The sequence below is a fragment of the Limulus polyphemus genome, unplaced genomic scaffold (assembly GCF_000517525.1).
Source record: "Limulus polyphemus unplaced genomic scaffold, Limulus_polyphemus-2.1.2 Scaffold5914, whole genome shotgun sequence".
Lineage (NCBI taxonomy): Eukaryota > Metazoa > Arthropoda > Merostomata > Xiphosura > Limulidae > Limulus > Limulus polyphemus.
Genome location: NW_013671524.1, coordinates 27,978 through 40,764, shown reverse-complemented (window position 1 = coordinate 40,764; position 12,787 = coordinate 27,978). Strand labels below are relative to the sequence as shown.

Sequence of the window (12,787 nt, the reverse complement as noted above, 5' to 3'; positions counted from 1 at the left end):
ATATATGTATATAGATTATTACTATTTACAAACAAGTTCTTAAAAACAGAACAGTAAAAAACAAAGTAAGACAAACAATTCTCTTCTAGTTACAGCCTTTGTACTTGGTTGCTGCTTGTTGTTGCTTGCTAAGCCTTAAGAAATTTTGCAGGTGGAGGTTGTGAAACCAAATAACTTTTTTAGGTTTTATACATATACATCTGAATAACAAAAAATCATAAATTACTATATCGATACCATAGAATTCCATTATAATTTATCAAGTTTAGTAACTAAGCTGTATTTGGGTCTAAAAAAATATGAAATTTCAAACAGGCTAAAGACCCAACTTACCAGCCAGGGCCACTATTTGATTCAGTACATGAGCAATATCTCAGCAAATAGAAAAGATAGGAGGTTCTTATTTTATATTCTAGCTTGTCAATATCAGTAATTTAAGTTCCTAATTTGTACAAAACTATAGACTTTAATTTAGACATTACAAACATCTAATTTGAACCACTGCTGCATTCAACATACCACGTAACACAAAATTGATGTTTAGGTGTGTTTTTTAATATTTACTTTTAAGAAATTAAATAATGTATAATATGAAAATGTGAATGATAATCTACTGTTGGATACAAAACTTAATGACACAAGTTCATAAAATAGTAGTTCAATAAGATTTTGAATGCGAGTCAACAAATCCGATGACATGGCTTTTGACCTGTGACCCATCTGGAATGGGTTAAGTCATGAAGGTCTTTGTCTTAAGGACAACAGCAAAGAATGGTAGCTGAGGTGTGGTTTGAGTTTCAATTTTATTATGTTGTTTCTGGTTTACACTAAGTTCATTATTGTTTTATAGAGCTGATTTTAATCGCCTAAGAACAATTAATGTACTCCATAGCATTGTGTGTGCGTGTGTGTGTGTATGTATATATATATATATATATATGTGTGTGTGTGTTTAAGTGTGAAATATCCTCAGTATCTAACTGAACACAAAATTATAAAATACAATACTCTTAACGAAGCAGAACACAGATACATATTAGTATATTTGAGATCCAAGTTGCCAAGATTGATGTGGCTGTTTATACAAGGTTAATTATACATAAAGGCTTCTAATTCTAATAGTTTATAACCAATTTCTTGTTCTGAAATCATAATCCCTAATATACAATATGGTGTATATTAATCCTTTAACTATGGTGAAACTGAAACACTGGGTAGCAATAACAGTCAGGCCATTGAATTTTATAATTAGTGTCATACTATAGCCTACAGTTATATTTAAAACTATTTTTACATGCACAGTTAATGCTATTGTACTCTTTACCATTGCATATTAATTATGCTAGCAGAACTTTTATAAGTATTAAGAAAGTCTGTATGTATATACCAGGTACTTGTAAAGTTAATAGTACAGTATAAATTAATTTACAGTTTACACATACCCATTTTACTTGCATTGAAATTTAAGTTTCTTGACTTTTTTCATAAGACCTTAGTCACTTAAGAAATTTGTATTAGATTTTCATATTTCTGATTTATTGAATTTACTTGTAGTTATAGGTACAATAGGAAATGAAATTTTTCAGTTAACAAACTCTCAATGAAACCTTTAAAACCCTTTATCTGTTTTCTCTTCCTCTATTTTTGCTTGAAACTGAAAGAGGTCATAAAAACTAAAAACCCATGAGTCTGAATGTAAATATATATTTTAACATAAAAATTTGCTGCAGAATTTTCAATACTGTAATTATCAAATATAGATTCATAGAAATATAATGATTTTACAGTATTCTATTGTGTTTTTGCTCTGTGCATTTAGAAAAAGGAATCTTTAGAAAATACCATTATTTTTGCAGTGGCACATTTAACGGACTGTTATTTTAAGTCATTTTAATTAAATTTAAGCCTAAAGTTCCAAAGAGTACACTAAAAGTCATCTGTAAAAATGTTTGCAGAGTCAGAGTAACCTGACAGCATATAATCAGTGATTGTTGGACAATAGAATGTCATGAATTTTGGAAAATAGATTCACAGGTTTCAGAAATTACTTGTGTATGTACAAACCTGATAGTCTTTCTTAATTGATATTTCATAACCTACAATATAAAAACAACATATGCAAAAATTCATGACAAAACAAGGGTGAAAATGGATATAAATTTATTGCACAGATAGTAAAGCTTTACTGAAAAGGGGTTTAAATAAAGAAGGCTAAGATGATGACATTTCGGAAATCTTCTGTCTTTAGGTCAGAATAAAAATTGAATATGTTTAGTTTACAAGTTATTTGATGAGGACATAGTGATGTGGGTGTATGATTATTTGGTATTACTGAAATCTCATCGGTTGATTAAGTGGTCTAGTTTTGTGTTGAATGGTAGTTGTGTGTGTGTGTTGATCATTAACTTTTTCCTAAATCGCTTCCTTAATGGAGAAGTAGTACTTCTTTCCTTTTAATAATGTACATTAATTTTGTACATTTATTATTATCAACAAAATTAATTTTTTAATAAAACTTCTAAAATTTTGGTAAAGTGAGTTTAGCACAATTTTTTTTAATGAATCTTCCTAGTAGAGAATCATTGTGATATTTCAACAGAAAAGTGATTTTTTCTGCTGGAGAAACCAAGCATACACTATGAATTAATTTGTTTTGTGACCGAAGGAATTGCAAATCATTTGTACAGAGTTTGTTGCATACAAATTTGCAGGAATTTTTAGCAACTCAGTCTTTGTAAGTTTTTTTTTACTTCTGTATGAGTAAAAAGGGATCAAAAACATTGAAAATCATAATGCCAAAAAAAATTGCCAAATAGAAAAGTAACTTATCATGGAGAAAGTCTGAAACTTTGAGAAAGAAAATGAAACATCAGCATACAAATTACAGAAAGAAAAAGGGATAGGCTTGCTCACCAAGTTGTGATGTAAAATCCAGTGAGAAGAAGCCAAGAACAAACCCAAAATACAGAAGCACATCAAATTGCTCACCAAGATACAGTTATAAGAAGTCAGAAACTTTTTTGTGATGGAGAGGCATATCATTCAGCTCTCCAAGATCTTGACTGAACAGCTGCCCATAGGGTGACATTTCTTCTGGTGTGTGTGACGAGAGAGAGAAAGCTTTCTCAACTTTCCTGGTCTTCTAGAACTTGTTTGTGTCAAGGAGCCTCTTTGTTGATTGATTTTATGTTCAGTTACAGAAAATGTTTGCAGTATTGTAGTTTTGTGTTTTTGGTAGTGTTGCATTGTCTATTGTTGTTTGTTTTTTTTTTATTATTCTTAAATCAGAAATGTTGTCTTCCCATTGTAGTTCTGTTTTCTTTGCAGAAGGAAGGGATTTCATAGATGTAGTCTGATATTTCTGGCCATGCATTTCATTTTTCATTCACATTCTACACATATAGAGTGGGTAAGTAATTATAACAGGTATGTTCTTATCCTTGGTGGTAATGATTTCTTTTTTGTGATGTTCTTGCCTGAGTAATAGAGTTGAAAACATCTGTTACAAACGTTCCATCAAGGATGGCCATCTATATATCATATGGTGCTTCAAACAGAATGACTACCTTTACAACTTTATAAAACACAGCATGAGCAGCAGAAAAGTCCCACTAGTACCAAGCGTAATAACATACCTGCTCCAGTTATTTATCTACCTTATACACAGAATATGAGTATAAGTAGTAAAACTTGAAACCGGAAATTTCAGCGTAGATATCCACTGGAAATCATATAGGACAGTTAGTACAAACAAAACAAAATATGACAGAGGACAAGCACAGGAACATCATCTATTAAATCTCTGCTCCTGCAATGATATAGGCTAAGTTTGCTTTGGTTTCCAAGGTAGATTTTCCCATTTCATTGTAATATTTCATTTTTTATATATATATTATATTGAGATAAATTAAGTTTCATGTAGGGTAATGTTATTCATATTTATTATGTTTAACCCATTTACAGAACAAAACTGGAATCGTGGATCTAGAAGGAAGACGGTGTTTTGTGATGCCACTCAACCGTAAGCTTATCTACCCTCCACATTCTTTAGTTGATCTGATGTTGAAAATGGAGGTAAGTTAAGATTCTAGACAACATTAGACACTCCTGCTCAAAGTTTACCTTCATCATTCATTTATAAAGTTAACAATCAATTAACTTGTTTTTATTGGTACTTTCATGTAGATGTTTATTGTAAAGTTTGATCTTAAAAATGACTGTATAGATATTTTCTGGAGTGTGTGTGTGTGTGTGTGTGTGTATAAGATTCAAGAACTAGACTGAAAGTCTCCATTAAGAATTCACTAAACTGTCTACTTGAAGTCAGGACCTTTTATAGTGATAGGACTACAACTCTTACTTTCTGTATCTGGCCTGAATTTCTGTAGTTGTCTTTAGTTATTCCTACATCATCTCCGGAGGTAAAAAAGAATTTCTCTTATGCAAAGAGTAAAGGATGACTTCAGGTCCAGATTAAGTAGTTCAACACTATGGACTTGATTGATGATGGTAAGGCTGAGTGGGAATGATCTGAACATTGTGGTAACTTATTGGTAGAGGAGAAAGACCATGAAGTATGGTTTTAAGGATAGCAGAACTAGAACATCTTGTTAGACTGATATTGGGAGAGCTTCTGATGGCACAGCCTTTTAAAACGTGGGCTCATGCAATTTGCAGAAATTGAGTGGCAAATTTCATTTGTACAAAAATACATGCGATAACTCTTGAGATTTCTTAACATATTCTCTCAAAAACTGGTAAGATTCTGTTAAAGTACCTTGTACACAAATAATGGTGGTTTTATCATAGTTTTTACTAAAAATGTTATTTTTCTATTATATTTACTCACATTCAAACTATTAACAAATTCAGTGCAAGGTGATTTTCATTTTAAGTATAAAAACATTTTTCTTCATTTTCTAGTTTTATATTTGATTGGCATAACCTCTAGACCTTCCTAAAAGGATATCAAAAGTTTCAATGCAAATTCTTTTATTTTTCATTTTCTCTACCATATCACTAACTCTAGTTATTACCATAAACATTCAGTGCAACAAAATAATTAAAATTAGGAAATATAAAAAAAAATACATGCCTTTTAATTTTTTGTAGAATATCTTTAAATAGTTTCCTTCTATTAAATTCATAAATTCATCTCTTTTTCTTTTCACTTAGTTAATTTTAATGTTTTATTTTCCTTTCTTGTCTTTTACAACTTGTTATTCATCTTGACACTAAAACCTTGTGTCATGCGCAGTAAAGGATACCCGGGGCAATAGCGTTAAATAGACCGAGCCCATCTTGAGAGAGTAACCTTTTAATGATGCATTTTATAACACAACTAATACATAATTAACTACAATATAAAAATAAGACATAAATGCAATTGAAACTCCAACTATATCATATTTCAGTAAGAAACAACCATAAATGCTATAGTGTATCAAGCAGCCAACAATACTATAGTCAATTTCGTGTACTCTGTGACAGAATTCTTGCCAATTTCAAAATAACTGAGTTTATACTCTAAAATGAGCTCTTTCTAATGGTTATATATATGTGTATGTAACATCTACATGGAAGTGATAAAGCTCAAACAAATTTGTTGAAGGTGGGTGTGGCAGCTGTCAGGGATTTAAAATATTTATTACTTGTCTTAACTGTCCATTCATAGTACTTTGAAAGGAACGACTCAAAAGGTAATGTAAGCATCTTAGAGGCTAGACATACCTCTACTCTATTACCATTGTATTATTGAAGATACAGAGAGCCAAAGTAGAGATTTTTAAAACTTCAACTCATAACACACATTATAATATTAAATTCATTCACATATATTGATATTAAAAGTGTATAATTAAATTTTGAATTTAACACAGGGATAAATGGAATGGGTAAAGCAAGTTTGCTTCAGTTATGGGACTAGCACAAGTTTAAATTTTTTGATACAAGTAAAATATTACTTCTACTTGCAGCAAATATTTTTGTTTCTTTTTAGTACTGACACCTGTGTATGTTTGTGTGTTAAAACTCCCAAGAAGACTTCTTAGTTATAGACCTACCGACACACGACCCATTTAATGTAACTATTACAAATTAACTGGTCTAGTACGACACAATTTAATGAATTGTTTCAATACTGTTTTCTTAATAGGCTGGCTATTATGATGTGAACACAGAAATTGTCCGAGAAAGAATGTATGTTATTACACCACCTATCACTGACAAGAAAATAATGGGATATCATATTGCAAGGGCTTGCTCTGCTTTCCCTACATATCATCTGGAAAGGATGCCTATTTCAAAAGCTAATGCAAACAGACCTCAGAGATGTAAGTATGTTAAAGAAATACACAATGCTAAATGTAAACTAAAAAGTAATGGTGTTAATTTTTTATAAAACCATGTTTTTGATTGGTTAGGCATAATCATCCTACAATTAATTATTAACTGATTGTTGGTAATAATATAACTATTAATTAAATATACTGTGACATTTGCTCCAAATGAGAAACAGAAAAGGGATTGTGCTTCTCCAGTGTTTTTATTGTTATAGTTTTGCATTCTTCATTGCCTTTTTGAATAGTAAGCATAGATTCTTTATATACATTTTCTTGTTAAATATAAGAATATGGGTTGTCCTCAGCATAACCTTGCTTATTACAACAAACAGGCATCAAAATTGTTTTCCAAGTGCTTTAAAAATAAGCAGAATTATTTTCCCCAAATTTTTCAAAATAACTGTGCCATTACAATTCTGAACAATAATTTACATGTTTTGGAGAAATTGTCGCACAGAACATAGTATTGGTTGCAAAAGATCAGATGTTGCATGATATCTGGGATTTTTTTGCGTGCAGGATCTGATGTACATTCAAATTGTAAGTTGGCCAGTTCAAGCCTTAGCCTTGCCTCTTTTATTTTTAGCTGTTAAGACAGGAATACAAAATTTGCAGCTTGGTTAACTTTATTTGATTAATGATTAAAAACGCAGTATACAAAAGCACACACAATGCGCATTAAGATTTCTTAGATTTCACTCAATTACAGTTGTCATCCGATGTTTTATGCTGCATGACGGGTGTCATTTAACAACAGATGCATGTTCAGGCTGTGATGGGATGTTGCCTTGTCAAGCATTGCCTTCTTTCCTACAGATAGTTAGTATCTTCAGTCTGTTTTAACAAAGGCTTTTTCATAATAATTCCTAAGCATAGATTTGCACTAATTTTTGACTTATTTTTCATAGGTGTTGATAGGGTGCAAATGCACTTCTGTGTCTATAGCAGAAAAAGTGTGGAAATTTAGGAGCTATTTGTACCTATGTTAGCTATTAAATTCAATAAAAAAAGGAAGTATTACAAAAGAAAAGGTGGAATTGGACTCGTGTAACTCATGAAATTCAGAGAAATCGAGTATGACTGACTGATCCTTGACTTTCATGATTGTGACAACTTTTATAATTTTTCATCATTAAACAACAATAAAAAGATTATAATTTAAAACAAGGAACTTCAGTATATTAAAATTTTATTTAGATTAAACAATGGTCTAACTAGTGAGATACACTTGTGCCTAGATTATCTGTTGTTTCTGTTATCCATGATTTTTTGCTTTCCTCAGACCAGTGTGAATAATCAAGGCACCAGTGTATATATATTTATTTGCTTTCACAGCAACGAATACATGCTAACTATTGCATGATATCAACAACCACTTGATAGTATTGCCTGAACTAACTTCCTTTGGTGATGTCCGAGTCTAAACATGTGCACTGATTGGTTGAATTGAAATGGAAGTCCAAAACTCATTGATTGATAACAAAAATTTTAATTGACAAACATAGCCATATCCATTGAAAATGTCAGATACTTCTACAGACAAAAACTATACCTGATCCACCGAAAAGATCATATCACTTTTAATTACAACAGCCACAAAGCATAACACTAATTTCTGCATGTAATTTTAACAGTCAATCACAATCCTTTTCTTTGCCTGTTATTTCTAATAGAGTAATAAAAAAAGACGACTCTTAGGTCTACTTGTTATTTTAAGCAAAAGCAACAAGAAAGTAAAAACCTCAACTCAGGCCTACACAGATCCTGGGTGCCAGGCCGCCATGGCAACTAAAAATTCCACTGTGGCACCTAGTATTTTCTCACTTTATTTATGCATGGAGCTTTGCTAAACAGAACTCAAATCTACAACAGTTCTGGACTCTTACTAGTCCAGAAATATTTTTTTTTATTCTTCGAGTCCCAAATCAAACTGTTTCTAGGAGTTTAATGGCAGGTTCAGCACTTCATGTTTTTTCAGGAATGAAGCACAACACATTACTAATTTCACACTATTTTATTTTTCTTCTCTCTCTCTCCGAAAGGCTAGCCAAAACTTTGATTTTTTTTTAGAGAATTTGTGAAATAACTGTATGCTATTACTGAAAATTATCTTAGATATGTTATCAATTAGTATTGTAAAATAATCACCTAATCAATATTAATGTTTTTGATTGAAATGAATAAAATCCCTATAACACGAGCACTTTCAAAAGGTGGACCTTTCTTCTTCAGGGGCAAACCTGGAATGTTTCTGATTGTAACTAATTTTCATTATTCCAACTGTCCAAGTAATTGAAATGTTGTCTCTGTGATTTCTCATTAATTTCAATGAATTCAAAGTTGTCCAGCCCAATCAATTAGTGTCACAAATCATGAAAAAAATCAACTAATTCAAGTTATTACTGTATTGGATTATTCCAAATATTGAAAATTTGGTGAGAATAATTAGTTGATTGTAATCAGTTAATGAGAGCAGCGATTAATCAATTAGCAAATTCCACTAATTGTCCAGTTTTATCATGTTTTCAAAGCAAAAATGCAAATGTGGTAGGTTTTTTCTTTTGTTTATAAAAGACATAATTTTTGATTAAGTATGTCATATGCAAGAGAGTTAATTATGTATTATTTCAAATTTATTTTTTTCTAGTTAACAAGCGTAGTGTGGAAAAGGATGAAAATAATGTGTTTGTTGAGTTTGCAGGACCTAACATCAGTGAGATACAAATAATTAACCTTCATCATGCTGTTGGTGCACCAGTAGAGTAGCAACAGAAACTGATCAAGCTGTGTTTTTCTACTGATTTTTTTAGCAGAATAGTCTATTTACTTAGATATTTCTGTACAAGTTCATTAGCTTACATACTCCCAACTATAACGTGTTGTATGGTATTGTATTTCATCAGTAATAGTTGTAGGGAAAAAGCTTAATATACAGAATCTTGAAATAAGTTTTTCATTATATTATGTATTCAATTAATTGATTTAACTTTGACCAGTTATACGTTTAATGTATGTTTGTAACTTTTAGGAAGTTACTAATTCTGAATTGATTTGCTTTATTTAGGCTAATGATGTAATCACATTTTTTAAATTTACTGAGATAACTGTATATACCAGGTATAAGCAAGTTCTATTGTTCTTTCTACTGGTGTGTAAATAAAGTAAGTGGTTAAAGTAATTACATAAAAATTATTGTAGGCATTCCTCTTTTATAGGTTAAAGAAGTGTCAGAAATCATTTAAATATCTCTGAAACAGTACTCTTATCAGTGTCAAACAAAGCTTGCATATTTACATTTGAGCTATTATTTACTAATTTGTACAATCAAACTTTTATTTTCTTGGAGGGGGGGATATGTATAATAACAAAATATACTTGATATTTTCATCACTTCCAACTGTAGTCATTCTATAAGGTAGTTCTGCATCCCCTGGATGCTTCATAACATTTAATAAAGACTTAGTTACTTTATTGTACCAAAATGCTATGGAGTAACATAGATACAGACAATGTTCTGTAAAATTTGAAAAATATGAATGTTTTAAGTCTGCTAAGAGAGTTTTTCATTCTTAGTGTATATTTCAATCTTAACATTGCTTCAGTCTGTTCTGTTATTTTAATTAGACCCCTTTTTTCAGTAATACTTATTACAAAAGCAAGATGTAAACATTGGAAAATGTGATTAGATAATATTGTGTAATAAATACACAAGTCAACATATGTACAATACTGATATTTTAAAGTGTTTCAGTTATGATATAAAAAATGCTTTTGTGGAAGTGGCTGTTCGTAATATAAGAGGTGTTTTATAATATCACATTTTCATTTTAAATCATTAGTTATTACGTAACATGTAGAATACATGAATTAAAAAACATAAGTATGGAATTAACTTTACCATATTTACCTATAGTAAGTCTGTCTCAACATTATGTTAATTAGGTATAGCATACATGTAGGAAAGTAGTCAATATAAAATGCAAAATTAGTATTTGTATGTTTTAAAAGAAAACAATTCAAATTTGACATTGGATAAGAATTTCATCAAAATGTTTTTAGCAGGTAGCATCAAAACAAGACAATAACCAATACTGAGTACGAACCACTTTCATACCAGTAGAAGTAGAACACTAAAGGATAACATTAACTATTGTTGTATATAACCTGCTCATTGTTTCATAGTAGAGCACTAAAGCAAAACAGTTGTAAGTATTGGGTATAATTCACCCTCACAGTTTGTAGTCTAGAATACTAAAGCCCAACAGTTACAAGTTTGGGTATAATTTACCCTCACGACCTATAGTCTAGAATACTAAAGCCCAATAGTTACAAGTTTGGGTATAATTCACCTTCACAGTTTGTACTCTAGAATACTAAAACATAATGATTACAGCATTGAGTATTATTCACTCTTTCAGCATGAAGTGGACATTGAAGTGTAACAAATTATAAACAGTCTTGAGTACAATTCTTTTTGTTATTATAGCACTTAAAACGTCTTAGTATTTAGGGGGGGGGGGACATTTTTATAATCTTGAAATTTACAATGGCCTTTGTTAATAGGTTTTAATCTGAAAGTCTTTCTACACCCCTCCCCTCCCCAAATCTTTATATGAACATTTATTGTGCAGAAGAAATTTAAGGTTCCAGCATTATTTGGTTTGCAAATCAAGTTTCTCTGTTTCATTTTGTGTTTGTTTCTATATTCTTAACAGTCTCCTAGTCATTTATTAGGGTGGACATGATATATGATTCTTCTTTGTGCGGCATGCCAACTGAAAGTTAGCTCTGTCACGTGCATTAGGTAGATTGCTTAGCTGAGAGGTTCCCGTTTTTTTTTCAGTACCTCCTTCAAAAATTCATGTCTTTTGTGCACTCACTTTTTATGAAACTGTTTTGAAAAGGAAATGTTATTTTTGCTAACAGTATTTTAAGGGAAGAAAATTCTTAACTACTCAGGTCCTTGCACCTCTCATCATTCCTCCCGTGGGGATACCCATATAGTTTCAAAAACCCCTAGTTTATATCATTAGCACTGGTAGATAGGTAGATATAAAATTTGTAAATGGATAGTCATGTTAAATAAAAAGAATGTTAGGACTAACTTCAGTTACATTTAGGGGTTTGTTTTGCATACTGTAGCTTCTGCTTTGTGCTGAAGACCAAAAAATTAGTTAGTATGGTTTACAGTTAGATCATTTTCCAATAGTCCTGTACAGATTTAAGGTATTAATTAGTAGTGGTGGGATGTAGTATTTTGCTACTGGTATTTTTTTTGTGTATGAACACAGTCTAATTTATTCAGAAGTACATTGTTCTACATAAATTGATCAAATATATTTCTTTTTGATGGTTGTCAGGTACTAAATACATCAGAAATATTTCTTTGTCTAAAACTTTAACATTAAATAGTAATTGCCCTCATAATTATATAACCAAAGGTCTAAACATAGAATGGAAAGATTGCAGTGATATACATTTCTTTACACTTGTGAGCTCCATAGTTTGGAAAACAAACACTGAAGTACTTTAAAACAGTTTGAAAACCTTACTTTAAATAATACACCAATTGTGTGAAGAATTATGACTGATTAGCACTGTTAAGTAGTGTCAACTCTGATTCTTTATGATGTGATGGACACTGTGTAGAAAAGTATAGCTCTTTAATCATCATATTTTAATAGCAAAAAAAGTTAGATTCCATTAGTTTTTCTTTTTAAATCAGTGTTGACTTAAAAAAAAAAACTTACCAGTCTAAGTCTTCAGTTGGCATACATTTGACATTATATCTCTGAGTTTGTAGTTTCTATTCTTTATTTTGACAAAATGAAAGAAATCTAGTCTGTAATACAAAGTTTTATGTGTTTATTTCCTCCCTAAATACAGATTTGAATTTTTTGATTCAGATGGGAAAGGGTACAATTTGCCTAGATTTAATAATTCTGTTTTCCATTGAACTTTTATTCTTGTATAAAAGAATTTTTGGGTTCATATTTCCTGTAATTTTGAACTTGGAGTAGAAGTAAATGCTGAATCAAAAATCTATATTGTCTCCTGTTTCCATTTTTACTTAAACACAATGGAGAATATTTCAACAATTTAATGCACTCTTATTTCTGTTGGGTTGTAACCAAGGAGACATAATTTATCATGTTCACCCTTTCAGCCATTTAGGTTCTTACCACTGATGCCTGCTGTCTTTGATCCAGATTTGCTGGAATAAGGTGTTGGCTTCCAAAGATAGCAGTGCTTTAATCAGTGGTTTGTGTTACAGATGTTTATATTAATTGGAAAAGATCATAATTTTTTTTAAGTAGTTCTTTTAATCAATTGGTGTGTGTGTGTAGTTATTTCACTTTTTCATTGCTTCAGATATTAAAATGGAAACTGCTGTAATTCTGGTAACGTATAATAAAACTTTATTACATGGTATTGATGTGTCATGC

At 30.7% G+C, this 12,787-nt stretch overlaps 1 protein-coding gene across 1 annotated transcript in view; it reads left to right on the top strand.

Moving 5' to 3' along the window:
• The window catches only part of LOC106473133 (integral membrane protein 2C-like), a 27,752-nt gene extending 14,979 nt beyond the window's left edge, over positions 1–12,773 (top strand). The window contains exons 4-6 of the mRNA XM_013933813.1: positions 3,964–4,074; positions 6,155–6,332; positions 8,989–12,773. Coding sequence (XP_013789267.1) covers positions 3,964–4,074; positions 6,155–6,332; positions 8,989–9,107 — 408 coding nt within the window. The 3' untranslated portion in view covers positions 9,108–12,773. The remainder of the gene's footprint in view (positions 1–3,963; positions 4,075–6,154; positions 6,333–8,988) is intronic.
• The last annotated feature ends 14 nt before the right edge of the window (positions 12,774–12,787 follow it).